The sequence below is a fragment of the Phyllostomus hastatus genome, unplaced genomic scaffold, assembly GCF_019186645.2.
Source record: "Phyllostomus hastatus isolate PE091 unplaced genomic scaffold, TTU_PhHast_1.1 phas_scaffold_345, whole genome shotgun sequence".
Classification (NCBI taxonomy): Eukaryota; Metazoa; Chordata; class Mammalia; order Chiroptera; family Phyllostomidae; genus Phyllostomus; species Phyllostomus hastatus.
This window is the reverse complement of record NW_025334024.1, coordinates 4,105,452-4,124,195: the sequence shown is the minus strand read 5'-3', so window position 1 is coordinate 4,124,195 and position 18,744 is coordinate 4,105,452. Positions and strand designations below refer to the sequence as shown.

Sequence of the window (18,744 nt, the reverse complement as noted above, 5' to 3'; positions counted from 1 at the left end):
TCTTACTACTCAGACCGCCTCCTGCAGAGCCGAAGCACCAGCGTCACTGGGAGCTTGTTAGAAAAGCAGAGCCTTGGGCTTCACCTAGCGCCACTGAGTCCTAATCCGCCTTTTAACGAGGCCGCTAGACTACTCACACGTGACCATCTGGGGAGCCCTGGAAGAGGGGCAGATTGTCCATTTCCATTAAAGCAGTAAGAATTTCTGCCTGTTGACTCTCTGCAAAGAACATATTCTTTTCTATCATGATTTAGGTCCCTTGTTTATACCTGGCAAAGCTGGTGTCTGCCTTTTTCAGGTAGGCCTCCATTTCCCTTGCAGTTAAAAAAGGGAGAATTTCAAATGATAATCCAATTCTTGGACTATCCAAAGATGTGTTCTGTTTGATTTTTAATGCATTCTGGGACAGCAGTAGATGTGGCCTCCTACTTACTTAGTTTGAGTAGCGCTGCTATTTCTCTGAGCACACCCAGTTAATGAAAAGGGAAGGAAGCCCAGAAGCTTGTCAGTTTCCCAGGAAGGCTGGTCTGTATTTGCGGCAGCCTGTCGGCAGCATGGAACCTGGACAACTGGAGCGGATGCATTTTCAAGAGCTTTCCAAAGAGCCCTGCAAATGGCTGGCAAATTCTTGTATTTCATCTGGTGTTTGGGGATAAATGAGACCAAGATGTTTTCTACAGAACCTTCAATAAATGAAATATTGCATGAGCCAGTTGATCTTCAGCCCCTACTTCCTATCTGTAGTCCTTAAACTTGGGTGAAGTGTTGGCCCCCTATGAAGAGGGATCAGAAGTGGTTTGGGACCAGTGAGCACTTTGTCCACTCTGGAGGTAGGGACTCCCTGTGGTCCCCCAGTCTCTACCCCTCATGCACAGACTGGATAGAGGTCAGCAGACTGACTAGTCAAAAGCTTCAAGGAATCAGCCACCACGCCCTCCCTCTGATTGGTGGGAGGTGGCACTGGAGACAGGTGTCCTACTGAGACTGCGGCATTCTGCAGTTCAGTGGGCGGATCCATGCTGGCTGGCTTCAGCACCGAAGACTAGTGAGCCACACGACAGAACCAAGTCCTCAGAGGAGGGGGATGTCACCCTTGTTGGTGCCCAGACCACCTAACTGGAGGCAGGAGGACAAGGGAGGACGAACAGGGGCTTCGGAGCCAGGAAGTCTGGACGGAGTCACAGCTGTGTCGGACCCTCCAGGCCAGTCTCCTCACCTGCGCAGCAGAAATGGCACCGTTCCCTCAAGGGGTGACCCAGAGGGCGAGATGAACGGGTGTGGGTCAGGCAGCCGGACTCAGCTGGGTGGGACACCTGTTTGTTCCTTTCTTTCCTCTTCCCCCTATTGCTACCTTTTTTTTTAATTTCAGAGGATTTAAAGTTGTTTTTTCTCCCTCTGCTCTTTTTTTCCAGGGAGGACTTGGACCAGGAGGAGAAAGCCAAGTTTGGGGAGTACTGCAGCAGTGAAAATGGAAAAGGCCGGGAGTGGTTTGCTCGATTCGTAAGCGCCCAGGTAAGGGCAGGTGCCGGGGGGAGTGCCTAGGTAAAGGGGAGGTGCTGGGGAGGGGGCTGGTGGTGTGTAGCATCCTCTCTCTCTTTTTAATTCCTCCACTCAGGAGAAAACAGGCAAGGGAAATGACCCAGCAGGGAAAAATGGGGACTCTTACCTCACGGTGTTCTGAAAAGGCCTGTCCAGAACGGTGGGAAGAGGGAGGCAGCGCACTCGTGTGTCTCCCTGGAAGGGGTGGGCGAGCAAACCGGCCTGTCCGCCACATGACATTCCAGAGCAGTCAGGCTTTCAACGGCACGCATGTGGGTTACATCCATAGGTATTTGTATTAAATAACCCACAAAAAAATCAGTTTTTCTAGAGATATATTCAAGACACTGACAGCCTGTAAGTCCAAAAAGAATTGTTTTGTAAATATCCAATAGGTTCTTTTTCTGTAAAGTGGCCTAAGTTTTTAGTTTTTGAAGTATTTTTATCACAAATAATTTATTCTTCAAAGAATTAGAAATGCTTGTAAGCAACATTAGAAAACCTACTCATAAGTCTACAGTCCAGAAGTAGCCAGTGTTGTCACCAAGGGTCTCGTCCCTCCATACTTTTTCGTGTGTTGGTGAGTGTGTGAAGTTCCTAGTTTTTAGAATCCCATGAGGAGGAAGCACAGGAAGACATCTGCCCGAGCCCCAGTGAGCTACGGTCATGTGCTGGGGTCCTGGTTTGCGCAGATCAGGGGTGGCTGCTATGGTCCCGGGCTCTCATTCCAGCTGCCTTGCGGGGTGCTCAGCATGGTAAGCTTGTAGCCTCTCTGAGCTGCTGTGCACATCTGCCACCTGGCTGCCCCGGTGACGTGTCTGCCCTCTTCCTGACAGCGCTGCAATTCCAAGTGTGTCTCAGAGGCAACCTTCTACCGCCTGGTGCAGTCTTTTGCAGTGGTCCTGTTCGAGTAAGTAACGCTATTGTACCTCCCTCCCTGCCCTGCTCTGTAATGATAATGACCCAGCTGTGAGTAACAGCCACACAAGCCACCAGCTCGAAGTTGCTGGGATACACCCAGCATCAGCTACAAGGGGAAGTCGTGACCGGCATCTCGTGGGAGGGAGCTAGTAAGAACCCTTACCTGACAGCAGAGATTAGAGGGCCACAGCTGGGTGTGAGTAAATTCCTCCACTCAGGTCCTCAGGACAGGCTGTGATTACACATGGTTGGCCTTACCCTCCTCCGTCAGAGATCTGGAATTTTCTTGATTTCCTGTTGTGAAGTACTTCACACTCGGTAACCACCCACTTAATGGTATGATTGGATGCCCTAGCCTGCTCCGAGCAGGAATTTGGCACTGCTGGAACCTTTCCTCACAAAGGCGTTCAGCCAGTGTGGGGTGGTGGGCAGGGCCCCTCCGCCTCTGTGAGCTGTGGGGGGCACGCCCGGGACTCAGGGGGCTCTCCTCCTGAGGCCCCATGGCTCTAGGACTGCGTCAGAGTGGGTGACGTGTCCTCCACATGATGAATCTAAGGGACCCATTTAAGCCTGGGGAAGCCAAGCAGTGGTTTTAATGATCCAGTAGACAGGACAGGTTGTGGGTGGGAGAGGAAGGGGCTGCTCTGACAATCACTTGTGTTCCCCTTCGCCCCCGTCACCTCAGCATGGCCTCAAAGCAGGTCCTTGTCCCATGGCTTATACCATGGCCACCTCCCTGTGTCCCCGTGTTCATTTTGTCCTTCCCTTCCTTCTCACAACAGAAATGTAGCTCTTCTCTTTGATCTTAATGTCCCTGTGTCTTGGTGTCACCTCACCTGTCCTGCCATGAACCTGGGGCATGCGTGGCCTGCAGGAAAGTGACCAAGAAAGCCGAGGATCAGTGTGTTTCCTGCACTTGCTCAGAGTGTCCCACGTGCAGGATGCAGTCCTGGTGGGGGGAGCCCGGGTGTGCCCGCCTCGGCTGGGGGCGCACGGGGAGCTCACGCAAAGCAGCCCCGAGGTTGCCTTGTGTGCAGCATGTGCTCAGGTGCTGAAGACATTTCAACTTCCAGGCATGGGCATCCGTAGGGATTGTCATGGACCCATAGTTTGTGTACATTTGCCTCACTCACCTGGTCACGTACCTATTTGATTCTCAACGTCCTTTGTAGTTTTCTTTGGGGGAAAAAATTCAATTCAAGTTTCAACCCTGCCAAAACACAACATCTTTTCATTACTTTGTGAGCATATATATTTTATTCTTTGTATGGTTGCAAACAAAATAATATAAAACTTCATATTTTGAAATGTTTATTATTTTTTAAAATATGACTTATATAATGTTAAATTTATTAGTATCTTTAGTTTTTATACTTTTATTTAACCTCTTATGGTTTTACTAGTAGTTCAGTTCTCTAAATTTATTAAGTTATTTTTATATTAAAAGATTGACAAAAATGGCCCAAACCCACTGTCTGGATCATTCTGGTTGACTTTTTGTTTTGAAGTATTGCTTGTCCAAGGTTAAAAACTAAACAGGAAACAAAAATGCAAAGGGAAATAGTATGCAAAGGTACACAGAAGCCTGGGATGAGAAAGAAAGCCTCGCCCTTGCTGGTGTGGCTCAGTGGATTGAGCACCGGCCTGAAAAACAAAGGGTTGCAGGTTCAATTCCCAGTCAGGGCACATGCCTGGGTTGTGGGCCAGGTCCCTAGCAGGGGGCGTGCAAGAGGCAATCACACACTGATGTTTCCCTCCCTCTCCTTTTTCCTACCTTCCCCTCTGTCTAAAATTAAATAAATAGAATCTTTATTAAAAAGAAAAGGAAATCCTCTTTCACTCCCTTTTCTCTCACTTTAGATCCACCTCCCAACAAAAACCTCTCATAATGATGCACATAGCAGCAATTTTTTTTTCAAAAAGGCATTGCATTTACCTACAGTTTTGCACCTGCAGTGGCTATGGAGTATTGTAATATGTCACTGCAGCGTAACTTATTCAACACAAGCACTGTCAACGGCATTGAGCTTATCCCTCTTCATTTCTTCTCTAACTCCCACTGCCTCAGGGGACATCACTGCAGCGTCAGCACCTGTCACAGTGCAAAGTCCTAGTGGCAGACAGGCCCTCTTCATGAAGTTTCTCCCTTTATTGTTTGCTAAGTTGAGTAGATCTCTGTGTATCCTATAAAGTTTAATATAGTAAGCATAATATAATATAGTCAGTATAATTCTTCATATTTGTAGAACATTCTTTAGTACATAAAAGGTTCTGGCACATGATAATTTGACTATCAGTAAGTGACGTAGAATAGGGAAGCCTGTGTATTCCCGGTGGTCCTCACGCGCCATCCCTGCGCCAGGAGCCTCGGAACATCAGCTGCACAAGACAGTTTGTGAGAAATCCGCTTTCTCGGGACCTACCCCAGACCTGTAAACCACACACTTTTTGGAGGCTCAGCAACCCACAGCTTCCCGTGCCTTCAAGGTGATTCTTATGCTGTGTCCGTCTGAGAACCGTTGACTAGAGTGTGTCCTCTAAGTCACTGCCAGTTCCCACGAAGCAGGAGCTGGAGGGCCCGCTTTGACCTGAGACCTGAGGCCTGGTTTCCAGCGCTGGCGTGCTCCTGTACGTAGGGTCGAGCTTCTGGGCCTTGGCTGTTCCAGCTTGACAATGCAGAGGTCAGGCCCAGAGTCAGAGCCAGTTCCCGCTCTGTGCCTGCGGGTAACTCACCTAATCGGGCCAAGAGGGATTTTTCTGTTGCTTCTCTAAGTAGCATTTGGGGAGTGAGCTATTCATTTAGCATGTTTGCAAACTATTTTGGTCTTGTTTCATGAATTTCCAGTAAGAAAATTGAGAGGAATGACTATGTGGCCAGTCAGCCTTGCTTCTCCTTTCAGGTGCCATCAGATGGATGACTTCGGGCCCGCCAAGAACCTCATGACCATGTGCTTCACCTACTACCACATCGGTGAGCTGTGGGGGCGTGGCTCCCATGGAGGGCACACCTGGAAACCCGGGACTTGTCGACTTCCAACATGGCACCAAATGAGGGTTTCTTCCTAATTAAAGGCGAAGCTGTCAGGCTTCCAGAAAATGGCAAAAGCTGATGTTAGGGAGGGAATGAGCCAGGAGTGAGATTCCCAAAGCCGGAGATGTGGTCTGTGTTGGGGGCCGGGTGATGGACCACCCACAGGACGAAGGAAACCACCCTCTGGTAGGGATGAGGGAATGAACATGTTCAGCAGGACACTTCATGGCAGACACTGTTGCATGTGAGGATGTCAGTTTTAGGTTTTAGCAAACACAACACGGGGCTGGCTGCTGAAGGAAGGTGGAGGGGCAGCCTGGGATCCGAGGGTCCCAGATGTGGGCTAGAGATGCCTTCATAAGGAGTGTGCACTTGATGCTGAGGCTCTGACAGCTCTTCTAGCTCATTCCATTGGAACTTTCTGGTACATTGGAGACAGAGGGCTTTCTGTCTTAAGCTGCCACAACAGAGTCTCATTCAGGCCACCGGAAGGAGGAGGTTGCTGGGCACCTGCATGGGGACTAGAGCCAGTTCAGGGCACCCTGCCTTCATGACCCACAGGTTCGCCCTTGTGGTGCATCCCTGTCCGCTACAGCTTGGCTTCCTCCCCTCCTCGCGCCCAGCAGCCACCCCCTCCATCCCCCTCGCAGCTGCTCCGAAGGCCTGAGCTCAGCCAGACCACCACTGGGCAGGCTTTTGGTTCTGGGCCCCTCATCGGCTGTCTCTGGATCAGATGGGCACCTCTCATCCAGCCTGTGGCTCCTCCTTCTCGCAGAACAGCTAGATGCTGCTGCTCTGAGTCAGACCTGTACACAGAGCAGCTTCAGTTAGTAGGAGGTACTCAGTGCCTTGACCTGTAGAGGGCCCTTTGACCTGTAAAGGGCGCCTTGTCCTATAGGAACGCCTTGGTCTGAAGGGGGCACTTTGGTTTGTAGGAGGCCCTTTGACCTGTGGGGAGTGCCTTGGCCTGTCCAAGGAGCGTCTTGACCTGAAGGTCCACATACTGCCCTTAGAAAGGGCCCTTTCTCGTGCTGCCTCCACTCACCCTGTTCCTTCTCCCAGAATACCCTCCTCCTGCCGTCTCCCTCAGCGGCTTCAGGCCCCACCCGGGTGCCCTCAAGCCTGTCTGGAATAACGGCACTCCTCCTCCCACCACGAGGAAACACTCTTCCCCACACGTCCTCCAGCCCCGGGCCTCACTGCCACGTCACTGCTTTTTTCCTTGGGCTCTCACTGTGTGTGCGCAGTGCTCACCTCCTTTCCGGTCTGCGTGCTGCTTCAGGGCTGGATGCTTGCCTGTTTCTCCTGCAGCCCCTGCGGCCCTGGGCTGGTCCCTTGTACGGTCAGTGCTTAGTGACCGACCTGAGAGAGGAGGTGCCCAGGCTCACGCCTTCTCCGGGGCGCCTCTGAGCCTCTTCCCCCTGCTGCCATGCCCCCGCCATTGTGGAAGCAGGTCTCCGGGCCACACCAGAGCAGCTCTAGCAGCTAACAGGAGTTCCCTTCCACCGTCTGACGTAGCTGCTGCACAGTGTGATTCTTACTCCCCCTCTGTCTCCAGGCAAACCGCACCTGCTTCCCTCCGAGTCCAAGGAGAAGCCCGCAGGGAGCATCGACTCCTACTTGAAGTCGGCCAACAGCTGGTTAGCGGAGAAGAAGGACATTGCCGAGAGGCTGCTGAAGAACACGTCGGCCAAGACGGAGAATGTCAAGGGCTTCTTCGGGGGGCTGGAGACCAAGCTGAAGGGACCCCTGGTCAGGAAAAATGAGTAAGTGTGGCCTGGTGTGCGTCCCTGTCTGACGGCGGGGAGGGGCGGGCATGCAGGTGAGACAAACAGCAGAGGTCAAATTAAGCTCGAGGGGCCGAGAAGGCCCTGGCCTAGTAGCGGAAGAATCCGTTCGCCTTTGGCGGAAGAATCTTCAGGGCCTAGAGCCGCTCCCGAGAGGCACAGCTGCCAGCCCAGCTTGACTCCCTGCCCCTACCCCATCCGATTTTTGTAGCGTTTCCAAACGCTCTTCTGTTTGTTGACATGCAGGGATGTCCCCTGTGGGTCGGTGTTTTCTAGGACGGATGGGAAGCATATGGGAATTGGTAGGAGGGAAGGTACAGCCTCCCGCCCCCGCCGCCCCCTCTAACTGTGGCGAGAGCTTGTGACAAGGAAGGAGGCAGGCTCAGGAGACACCACCATCCCCAGGACAGCAGCCCTCCCTCAGGAACTCAGGATGCTGGTAACAGGAGTGTAGACACTAAAGCTTCTGCAGAAAGGAGCACGTCAGCAAGAGAGCTCTGGACCCGGGGCCAGTGCTGGGCACCCTGGGGTCCCTGCCGTCACCTCCAGCGGCTTGGTTACAATGAGGCGACATGGCTTTATTCCTTTTCTGGTCCACATGCTTTAAATTTGAGAAAACAGCACAAAGAAGCCTAAATTCTAAGACTGGCAATTGATCAATGTAGCATTGATTGAATAGAAGTTTTTTGAGAGAAAAAAACATTAAATGTGCACATTGGTTATGACACCAAATCCCGTTTCAGCGACGTAAAATGTTTCTCTGAGAGAGTGTGGGGGTCATAGGGTCACTGCTGTCTGTGGTTTCTCTCCCCCAGCGAGGACGAGAGCAAGCCCAAGGACAAGCCTCAGAAAACTGGTGAGTGCCTCCCAGCTACCGTCCCCGTGACCCCGTCCCCGAGGAAGTCTCTACCCACCCCGCCCTCCCTGGCAGCACCAACCAGCAGGTTCCTGACCGTCCCGGGGCTCTGCTACCTCACACACAAGGTGCTGCCGGAGGGGACTCCCCAGTCACCCTCAGCTGCTGTCCGTTTGCTCACTGGACTTTTGAGAAAAGCCACTTCTCTGGGGAGGGGAAGTGGGAACTAAACTCTTTATCCCAGGGAAGCTGAGGGAAGTATGACTGGGGCCGCAGGAGCCTTCCAGGGACCCCTGCCTTAGAAAGGGTCCTTGCCAGGGATGAGGAGTGTCATTACTGCCCACAGGCAGCAGAAAAGCTGTCGTGCAATTTTAACCGTGCGTTTCTGTGGCCCTTGGGGAGGAGCAGGGGCCTCCACAGCATTGCCATGGGGTTGCCAACATGGGGGTGCAGCCAGAGCCACACTCAGTCTCTCTCCCCCTCCCGCAGTGACCGTAAGCAGCCCAGAGGAGGAGAGGAAGGGGGAGAAGATCTACCTGTACACGCACCTGAAGCAGCAGCCCATCTGGTATGCCCCCCACCCCCTTACCTGCGGGGCAGCAGCCGCTGAGCCTTTGTCTTCGTCAGAAGTGAGGGTCACACACGCCCGTGAGGACAGCCAAGTAGCGGGGATGGGCAGTAGCGAGGGCTGATGAGAATGTAGAGAAATTGAGACCCTCGTGCGCTGCTGGTGGGATCGTCACATGGGTCAGTCACTGTGGAAGATAGTCTGGCAGGTCCTCAGAAGGTTACACATAGAGCTCCCCTGTGACCCAGGGACGGCACTCCTAAGGATGTGCTCAGAGGAATTTTAAAACACGTACTCAAACAAAAGCTAGTGCATGCATGTTCATAGTAGCACTATGCATAGTAGCCAAACGGTGGGAACACTCTGATGTTCATCTTCACGGGCATTTGATGTGCGGACACACAAAACGTGACACTTCCCTGCCACGGAGTGTCCTCCAGCCGTGTGAGAGAATGAGGCGCTGGCACCGCCACAGCATGGAGGGACTGGGAACACGCTTTGCTACGAGAAAGAAGCCAGACCAAAAGACTACGTAGTGCGATTTCATTTATATAAAATGTTCCACACGGCCAGATCCCTGGAGACAAAGTAGATTGGGGGCCACCAGGGGCTGAGGGGAGTGGGGAGTGAGGAGCGACTACGAATGGGTCTGGGGTCTCTTTACGGGCTGACAAGAGCACTTGCGTTTTGGGAGTAGAGAGTGGTGACGGCTGCGCAGCTCTGTGAATGTACTGGAAACTACCGGGCTGCATGCTTCCAAAGAGTGAGTTTTCTGGTGTGTGAGTGGTATCCCAGTGAAGATATTTTATATATAAAAGGTTGAGGTTGAAGTGAGAGACTGGTGGGGCAGGTCTCGCCCTCTGTCTTGCTCTGTGGACGATCGCCTGTGCGGCTCTGACCCCTCTGCAGCCTCTCCACTGCCACATTCTGGTTACACACCGTTGGCAGTGTGTGGGCACCTGGACCCCAGAGGGTATCAGACGTGCACCTTCCTCAAAGATCACAGTCTCGCTGCGGGACGAGGACCAGTGAGGAAGCTGGCCAGAGGGCTGGGCTGGAGCCGGCCAGAAGCCTCCACGGGGAGGCGCCCCCTGAGCTGGGCAGGGCTCAAGAAGAAGCAGGGAGAAGTGGGAACTGGCCAGCCCCATCACACCTGTCCAGCGATTTTAGCTCAGCACCTCTGGGCCTTGACTTAGGAGCTGTCTTATTAGCTGCAACAGGACAACAGCCCTGAAGGGCCAGGTGATGAATATTTTGGGCTTTGCGGGCAACCACTCAACTGTGCTGTTAGACCATCTGTAAGTGAGTTCCTGTGAACACTGATTGACACAAGCAGGCAGCAGCCGGATTTGGCCCACCTACCCCATCGGTGGTTTGCCGACCCCTGGCCTTCCCTAAGAGGAATGCTTCTCACTCTGTGTCCCTGTAAACGCGTTTGCTCTCAGCACGTCTCTGCCAGGTTCCTGTTCACATTACTGCTGCCTGTTCTGGAAAAGCTGGTCTCTCCGAACCCCCTGCATTGTCCTGGGAGCCTCGACGGAAGACGGGAGAAGCAGGAAGGGGCCCCGTCTGTACCCTGTCTGTGGCAACTTCAGCTTTGGCCTGAAGAACCCGGGGCTCCCCAGCTCCACCCCACCTGCCCCCACACTGTGGTGTCACCTGGGAGAGACGTGCAGGCGCTCTCACGGTGCTCGGCCCGGAGCCCCAGGGAGGCACCTGATGTAGAGCAGAGGCCCACGCTCATTTTCTCAGCCCCATCTCCCTGCAACCTTCAGATCACGCAGATGTGGTGGGAAACCCCACCCCCTCATCCCTCAAGTGGGCCGAGAGCTGCCCTTCCCTCCTTGCTTGGGGAGAAGTGACATGCATCTCTGTCTCACAGGCACACGCTGAGGTTCTGGAACGCGGCCTTTTTCGACGCTGTCCACTGTGAGAGGAGAAAGCGGTCCCCCACGACCAGGTAGGAGCAAAGTCTGGGCCGGCTTTCCTCAGGGAAGAGGACCTGGGAGAGCTTTCTTTTCCTGTTCTGAAGAGGAGAGCGAAGAAACGGCTGAGTCCATGCGTCTGTGTTTCTCCTTCAACCCCGTCTGGCCTTGGGCCCTGCAAGCTGCCTGCAGTGTCCGGGGTGCAGAGCTGTATGGGCGGCGGGGTACTGGGCTTGCATGAGCGCTTCCTGTGCTGGGGCTCTGGCATGACCTGGCCTGACCCTCCTGAGAAATGCAGACTCCCGCTGAATGAGACCATCAGGACCCCCAGGGCCACTCTGCCTATTCCTTCTCTGTGAGAAGTCTGAATCCTGCTCACGAACCACTGCTGCAGGATCCGGGGGTGTGGGCTGGCCGCCATCCCCAGACTTCGCTTTAACATCTGGAGAAATGCAGTTGCCGCTTTCAACTCCTCTGGTTTGCAGCCCTTCCCAGCCTCCCTGTGCGTGGTCTTGCCACTTCAGAAGACCCCTCAGATGACCCGTTGCACAAAGCACATGGCGGCAGTGAGGGGCTGGTGCCGATGCCGTGGGGCCGCTGCTCAGCTCTCCCTGGTCCCAGTGGGCTGAGGTTGCCACCCACTGCGCGCAGCACTGGGCAGGAGGGGAGCAGCCCTCCCGACCCGGGGCACCCTTAGGGGCCCCCCAGTTCTGGGACTTTGAAACCTCTGAACCTGTCCTCAGTGACAAAATGAACTCCCTCGTCCCTGGTCCCTAGCACTGGGAGACCTCTTAGCCTCCGTCCCTGGCAAGAGAGAGAGCAGATCCTGCTGTTTAAGTCTGCGGTCCACTAGCACGAGGGGAGCCTCAGATGAAATCCTCCTGCCTGGGTGGCAACCACCCCCAAGGGGAGCCAAGTGAGGTGGCCTGCCTGTAGCCCCAGCCGTCGGCTGTGACGGGGTTCCAGCCAGGCAGAGGGAGCACGTGCAGGGAGGGAGCGCTGACCCCTCCCCACGGACTCTAGAGAGAACGCCAGGCTCTGCCGGGAAAGGACACAGAAGGACGCGCTCAGGTGCCCGTGGGCGAATGGGGTTCCTCTTGTGGCTCAGCTCTCCAGCTCCTAGGAAGCAGATCTGCCTCGGTACCCTGCCTCGCTCTGTCCTCCTCCGTTTCTGCCTGTAATAACCCTCCTTCTTTCGCTTGTTCTCTTTTTCCATCCACATATCTTGCATGACTTTGACATGTTCCTCTGTTGACCTGTTTCTGCTGCCGCTCCAGAGGGGATGCTGGAGAGGAGGAGAAGAAGAGGTGTGTGTCCACGTGACTTTGTTCATGTTACAGTGCTGGGGGTCCCCTCCAGGGCCACCTCAGGGCGGGCGGGGGGCCAGAGACCCAGAGACCCAGGTGCCACTCCGTGCTGGCGGCCAGCGGTGAGGGTGTCCCTGGGAAGCAAGCTCAGTGCTGGGACAGGCTGGTGATGGGTGAGACCTCTCTAAGGACAGAGCACCCCAAAACAGGGAACAAATAAGGCACCCAGATCTCCCAGAGGGCCCAGTGGGAGTTCAGAGAGGAGAAAGCAGAGAAGTCCAGAAAGTCAGTTTTGATTTTGAGCAAATCAAGCTCTCCCGGGCCCCTCGGGCCCCTTCCAGGCGGACGTTGAAACCGCCCGCCGCTTCGCTTGTCACCCTGGAGGCCTGGCTCAGATGACCCGCCTCTCTGCAGCCGCACGCCCAGAGGTGTGCGGGGGTCCACCAGGCCCTTGCCCACCGCGGCAGGTTTGGGGGGCACAGAGAGCGGGCCGCTGCTCTCTCCCAGCCTAATGGGGAGCCTGTGTGAGTGAGGGGGTCCCCGAAAAGAAAGGCCTAGACCCAGGCTATTTCCTGGCAGTGGGGTCTGACCCTCACTGTTTGAATTTTGTATTTGTTTGACAGCTTTTGTAATATGTTTTTAGAGTTAAAATCCTGCCTATTCAAAATATCGTTTCTGATACAATGATTTCCCCCCACCCCGTGAAAATTTCCTAAGACATGCTTCCATTAATCAGTGATGTCTTTTTAGTGCTTATTGTTTTATGGGAAATCTTGGGGTTATTTTTTAAGATTTTATTTATTTATTTTTAGAGAGACTGGAAGGGAGAGAGAAAGAGAGGGAAAGAAACATCAGTGTGTGCTTGCCTCGTGTGTGCCTCCTACTGGGGACCTGGCATGCAACCCAGGCATGTGCCCTGACTTGGAATTGAACCAGCGACCTTTTGGTTTGCAGGCCAGCGCTCAGTACACTGAGCCACACCAGCTAGGGCAGAAACCTGATTTCTTATGCGGTCTTACTATGGCTCTAAAAGGAGCATTTAGGCATAAGCAATACCTCCTTCCGTAGAAGCCCCCTGAGTTCCTACAGTCTCTCAGGGGAAGGTGATTGATTAACCAGCCTTCCTGGAGTGAGTCTTCTTAGCGTCACCGCCAGTGCCCCAGCTCTGTGGCCTCCCGCTGGTCAGGGCTGAGCCCGAGAGTGGAGTCCAGCCTCTGGGCCTCACGGGTCTTCTCCCCGGAGCAGATGTGGTCTGACCGAGCACATCTCGGACCTGCCCCGGGTCCCACCCGGAAGAGCGGCAGGTGCTGCTCCACGACTGGGGGCAGGGGGTCGGCTGTGACTGCGCGGCAGCTTCACGCTGCCAGTGTCATTTTTCCCCAGCGGTAACCCGCTGGCGGTGCCATCTGTGTCCTCTGTGCACTCGGGGGTGGAGACATCTCCATTCCAGAAGCCTGCCTGTTCCTCTTTATCCTCACCCGAGGGTGTGTTTTATTGACTTTAGGGAGGGGGCAGTGGCGGGGAGGGAGACACGTTGACTGGTTGCCTCTTGCACAGGCCCTGACCAGGGATTGAACCCACACCCTTTCGGTGCACGGGACAACGCTCCAACCAGCTGAGCCACCCGGCCTGGACAGGCTTCCCACCCTTCGGGCTGTAGGTCACATCCCGATACCCACTGCAGCAGTCTAGACACACGTTCCACCATCTGTGGGTTTTGACCTTGACTGGTATTGGGTGGTGGACTCCATGTAAAGGGGTTGATTTGACTGTGGGCACCACCTGATCGACTGACTGCTAATAACCTTCCACCTCTTTCTTCAGAGGTTAGATTAAAGGTCCCTGTTTGACCCCTGGTCACAGCGAGAAGCACCGCCCTCTCACCCGGGCCAGGAGCGGTGCAGTCAGGGCCTCTGCGCCGCGTGGCTCCAAGGGGTCTGGGCTGTGCTGGGTGCAGCATGTACACCCAGGCCCAGTGGGCCTGGGTGTAGTGTGGGGGCCTCTGTGCCAGGGCAACCCTAAGAGTGGCCACTGGGGAAAGGTGGGATTAGTGTAGGAGCTGGGGGCATTTCTGGGTATCTCCATGGGTGTCCTGTCGTCAGCAGGAGCAGACGAGAAGCTGCCCTTCTCCTCTCCTCTGTCGTGCCCCTGACGTCCTGCGCCCTCCCACTAAGCTGCAGCCGCAGCCGGGGGTCCCTGGGCCAGGAGGGAGGGCAGGGGAGGTGCTGGTGTTCTCGGTTCTGTTTCTCTTCCTCTGGCTTCTCCATTATCCCAACCCCTCGTCCCTCATCCTGCCTCCTCTCTCCCTCTTCTCCGATCTTTCTCCTGACCTTGTGTTAGTCGGGTTCATCAGGCAGCACTTTGTTTGTAAGAGAGAGAGGCTAAAATGACTTTTCCTCGCCATCTGCATCCCCTGCAAGTAGCACACGTCTCGGAAAGGCACAAGGGGCATGGGGGACGAAGGAGTGCAGGCTGGGACGGTACCCCGCCCGCCGGGGACAAGGAGAGGGGAGACAGCCCGCCGCAGTGAGCCGACGGGGCCAGCCTCCATGCAGGAACACAGAGTTGATGTCACCCCGGAGAACACCCTCCCCTCCCCAGGTCCTGCGCTTGCTCGATAGTGTTTGCCCACGGAAAGCAGGCAGGCGGCTCTGTTCTCGGTCCCGCCCACAAGGCCACATTGACTGTGTCCCTTTCTCGTGGGGCCTTCACACCTGTGCAGGAGGCTTTGTGCCATCTTCTTGGTGGGCACAGGTCACGGTTCACCGGGGCCTGCGGGAGAACGTGACTTTGGTCCCCGCGCCCTGGGAGGGGTGTGGAGAGTCAGCGTTGGCGGTGGGAAAGCCAGGGGGAGAAAGTGATGGCCCAGGCTGCCTGGCCGGACGGCGTGGGCAAAGGGCCCTTCCCCCTTGAGTGCTCCCCGTGGCTGTCGTCTGCAGTGGGCCATTCCCCCTCCAGCAAGCCAGGACTGCCCAAACCAGAGGGGCTTGGGGACACAGCCCGTGCCCGAGAGCCTCCCCGTGGTGATCTGGACGTCCACCCCCATGGGCGGCACACAGAGTCCTTTTCTTCGCACGCCTCTCTGCCCATAACATGGGGCCGTGACCTCGAGCTGTAGAGAAGGGCATGGGATCCTCATCTCCTAGAGAATGCCCTAGCAACCACTAAGCACACGTCCTCTCCAGTGGTAGAAAGCGTGTGAGCTCCCGGATCTCCTTACCCTAGGGAGGGCTCGAAAACAAGGGTGTGTGGGGGCCCCCCGGGCAGAGTGTCGGAGCTCTGGCGGGCTTCGTGTAAGAGCCAGCAAACGCTCCTGCGGGAGGAAGGCCGTGCTCGGGGGCCGCTGACACCTGTAGGTCAGAGCAGGGTGGGGCGCGTGGCTGGGGACGCAGCGGCACTCTGAACGCCCTGTCCTGTCACCTGTGCTTGCAGGGAGAAGTGGTGCCACATGACCCAGGAGGAGCGTGACGACAGCCTCCGCTTCAACGAGAACATCACGTTCGGGCAGCTGGGGTGAGAGCACTGGGGGCCGAAGCCCCACCCCTCATGACCCAGAGGACGAGGTGGGGGGCCGAACCCATGTCGTCCTGCTACCAAGTCACCCCCAGAAAGAGAAAGCAGGGCAGAGGCGCTGACACCGACACCCAGACCCGGTGAGGACACTCCTACCTCACGATGTCACACATCCGTGACACGGTGTCGCTACAACTGTAAAGTCTGAAACAGCTCAAGCATATGAGTCACTGCATTTGGCCTGGATTCCAGTTCCTAATTCTCGCGCCTCCTGTGCCCACACCTGGCAGCGGGCAGGTTCACAGTGAGCAGTGTGGGCTGCCTGACCAAGCGACAGTCTATTTTCAGCTCCCGTCTGACGTGCATCCCAGGCAGGCTGCACATCGCGCCTCCAGGACAGAAGGGCCCGAGGCCCAGTTCCCCTCTCCCCGGGGAGGCAGGAGGGGCGCTGGCTCATGGGTGTTTTTCCCCCCAGCACGTTCACGCACAACATGCTGGCCTTCGGGCTGAGCAGGAAGCTGTGCAATGACTTCCTGAAGAAGCAGGCTGTGATCGGCAACCTGGACGAAGGTGAGCTGAGGCCAGGGGCGGGCCGGGCTGGCGGGATAGGGATCAACGCCCTGCGGGCCAGAGCCTCCCCTCTGCTCCAAGGGCCGGCCCTGTTCTAGTGAGAAATAGGACACGAAGCCATTGGGTTAAGTCACTCCTCCTCTGATTCTGTCTACTTAAAGGCACAAGATGCTTCTCCCACTGTTTGGAAATCCATTTCTGCCAGGAAGGACTTGCCAGGGGTCGGGGGAGTTTGCCAGCTCAGGGTCGATAGTCAGGGACAAAAGTAAAGATGGAACTTGGAGCTCTGACGCTGAACTTGAAAATGGTCAAACTCCCCAGGAGTTGCCCCTCCTTCCAAATGGCCACCACGTTCCCCCTTTGTTTCTTCAACCGCACCACTGTGACAGGGTGGGGGGTGGGGCGGGCGGAAAGGGGGTTTTGAGGTTTACAGAGTTTCTGGCTTCTCTAACAAAAGGGGACATGTTGCTGATGTGAGCCCCCTAACCTACAAGGGGTCCACCTTCGTGCATCGCCCCACCTTCTACGAACAGCATCTCTTCAAGGTCCCCTGACTTTCACTTAAGTGTATATTTGGGTTGACCAATATTTAAAAAAAAAAAAAAAAAAAAACTTCATCTGGCATTGAAGCGAAGGAGCTACAAAAGAGTGGCCTCAGGAGGCGGGAGAGTGGTGGAGCGCCCACCACACCAGCAAACTTCAAGACACTGTCCCCTCCCCCACCACGCAGCCCCCATGCCATCTCCAGGACCCAGGTCCGGCTCCTGGGACACAGCTGATCTGCCCGCACAGGGCCTTCCGCCCGCTTCTGGGAGGGCCTGCGGGGCCGCGCTCTGTGTTACCGTTTCCATAGGCAGGGGCTCCCCCTTCCCACAGAGCCCACTTCCAGGCTCACGCTCATGCCTGACGTGCAGCATGCAGGGCCGGGGGCTCTGGGTCTCCGTGCACCTCCCAAGCCCCTCGCCAACTGCCCTGATGCGGTCCTGGCTTGTCCCTGCCCAGTGCAAAGAGCAGGACCTGCCCGTCCGCACCACCGTCTTTCTCCTCCAAAGTGACATCCGTCTCTCTTCCAGAGCAATACAAGCTGCTGAGTGACCACATCGAGCAGATGGCCACCGAGTAGGCCACGGGAGGTCTCCCAAGGCATTCCGCAGGAGGACTGAGGGTCCACACCGCTCTCCTGGGCCAGCGACTGGCTGCCACCCCACCCGATGACCCTGCATGACATCGGCAGCACCCAGAGCCGCCCTGCGCTGCCCCAGAACTAGTGGTTAGAAGACTCCGGTTGCCCGTCCTCCCCACCTTCCCTCCGCCTATGTCTGCTCCCCCTTTCACATGCCAAAGTGTCGCCGGGATGAGATGAGGTGGCTAGAACAAGGCGGCCGTCCATACTCCTGAGCATCAGGACCTGAAGGAAGAGGAAGGAGGCCAGGGCGGGCGCGGGGCAGTGTCTGCCCATAGCCCCCTGCAGGAGCTCGAGGGCGAGGTGCACGTGGGAGCGCAGATAAGGGCAGCCGTGAGCCACCACACGCCCGTGACACGGGACATCACGGATGATGATCTGGGACCCACCGCTTCAGGCCTGGGACGGGGCGGACTCCCGCAGTCCGGGCTCCTGCAGGGCGGAGCGTCAGCAGCCCTCTCGGTGTGCATCCTCGCTAGGGCTGGCTTTTCCCTGGCTGCCCACCCCATGTGACAGGATCCAGGGTCACGAGAACCCTGGGGAGGAGGGAGACGCCTCCTGATTCAGGGCGGGAGAGGGCCTGGCCACAGGCAGTGCTGTGCGCACCCTGTGGGAGAGCCCTGAGCTGTCCCTGTCACACCCGCTGAGAAGATCCTGGTCCACCACCGCCTCTTTCCGCCGCAGAGGAAGTCCTGCCCCTCGCTCCCTGGGAGCAGCGTCAGGCTGTCTGCCCCAGGAAACAGCTCGGAAAAGAGGTTTCTTCAGTAGCTGTGAGACAACTGCCCTTTCTAAAAGCAAACAGTGCCGCTCTTTATTTCAGAAAGGACAGGAAAATCCGAGCTAGTTTTCCCGACAGAGGGGCACAGGCTGCTCCTGGCTGCAGCTGTGCGCGGCCCTGTAGTGGAGCGGCTTCGGGACGTGGGGCCCTCCACCCCCAGCAGCCACTGGGGGGCGCCTTTGTCCTCTGCAGCCCAAGCCCTTTGGAGCTCTTTCCTGCAGACTCTGCCGATCCCCCCCCGATCTCAGTCCGGTGCCTGGGAAGCACGGCTCTTCTCCCTGAGTTTGAGTCAGGCACAGCAGACCAGCCCAAGGAGGCTAACGTCTGACCTGCAAGCATTCAGCATGCTGGCTCCCGCATGTAAATATTCCAGCCTGGCTCCCTCTGCCTCCCGGCCGTCGCTCTGGGGCACTGACCTTGAAATGGGCTCATAGGCTCTCTCTCTGTCCTCCCGTCCTGTGTTCCCTACTGCCTCCTCCGACTCGAAATCACATTCCATTGCCGTCTCCCCGGGCACAGCAAGTACGTGCCTGGCAGGCACTTACCCAGCCAGTGCTCAAAGGGGTTCCCTAGTGGGTTGCCTCCCTGGAATGTTCCAGAGAAGAGCAGCTGTTGGTTGAGCCACTGAACGCACGTCTGGATGATCGTCAGAGAGGTGCTGTGAGACGTGGCGCAGTCTGAGCGTGTGCTGTGAAATGTCACCAGCCCGAAGAGCTGGGGGGCGGGGCTTCAGAAACCCGGCTCAGTTTTGATCACCGTGTGTGTG

General features: G+C 56.1%; 1 protein-coding gene across 3 annotated transcripts in view; it reads left to right on the top strand.

The window, feature by feature from the left end:
* The window catches only part of KIAA0513 (KIAA0513 ortholog), a 55,710-nt gene extending 37,498 nt beyond the window's left edge, over positions 1–18,212 (top strand). For 2 of the 3 annotated variants that reach the window (XM_045818528.1, XM_045818527.1), the window contains exons 3-13: positions 1,413–1,512; positions 2,376–2,449; positions 5,361–5,431; positions 7,050–7,257; positions 8,094–8,134; positions 8,624–8,702; positions 10,585–10,662; positions 11,905–11,934; positions 15,367–15,447; positions 15,923–16,017; positions 17,091–18,212. In XM_045818528.1, the coding sequence (XP_045674484.1) occupies positions 1,413–1,512; positions 2,376–2,449; positions 5,361–5,431; positions 7,050–7,257; positions 8,094–8,134; positions 8,624–8,702; positions 10,585–10,662; positions 11,905–11,934; positions 15,367–15,447; positions 15,923–16,017; positions 17,091–17,140 (907 nt within the window). In that variant the 3' untranslated portion in view covers positions 17,141–18,212. The remainder of the gene's footprint in view (positions 1–1,412; positions 1,513–2,375; positions 2,450–5,360; positions 5,432–7,049; positions 7,258–8,093; positions 8,135–8,623; positions 8,703–10,584; positions 10,663–11,904; positions 11,935–15,366; positions 15,448–15,922; positions 16,018–17,090) is intronic. The other variant, XM_045818529.1, reaches the window with a different exon arrangement.
* Positions 18,213–18,744: the final 532 nt, after the last annotated feature.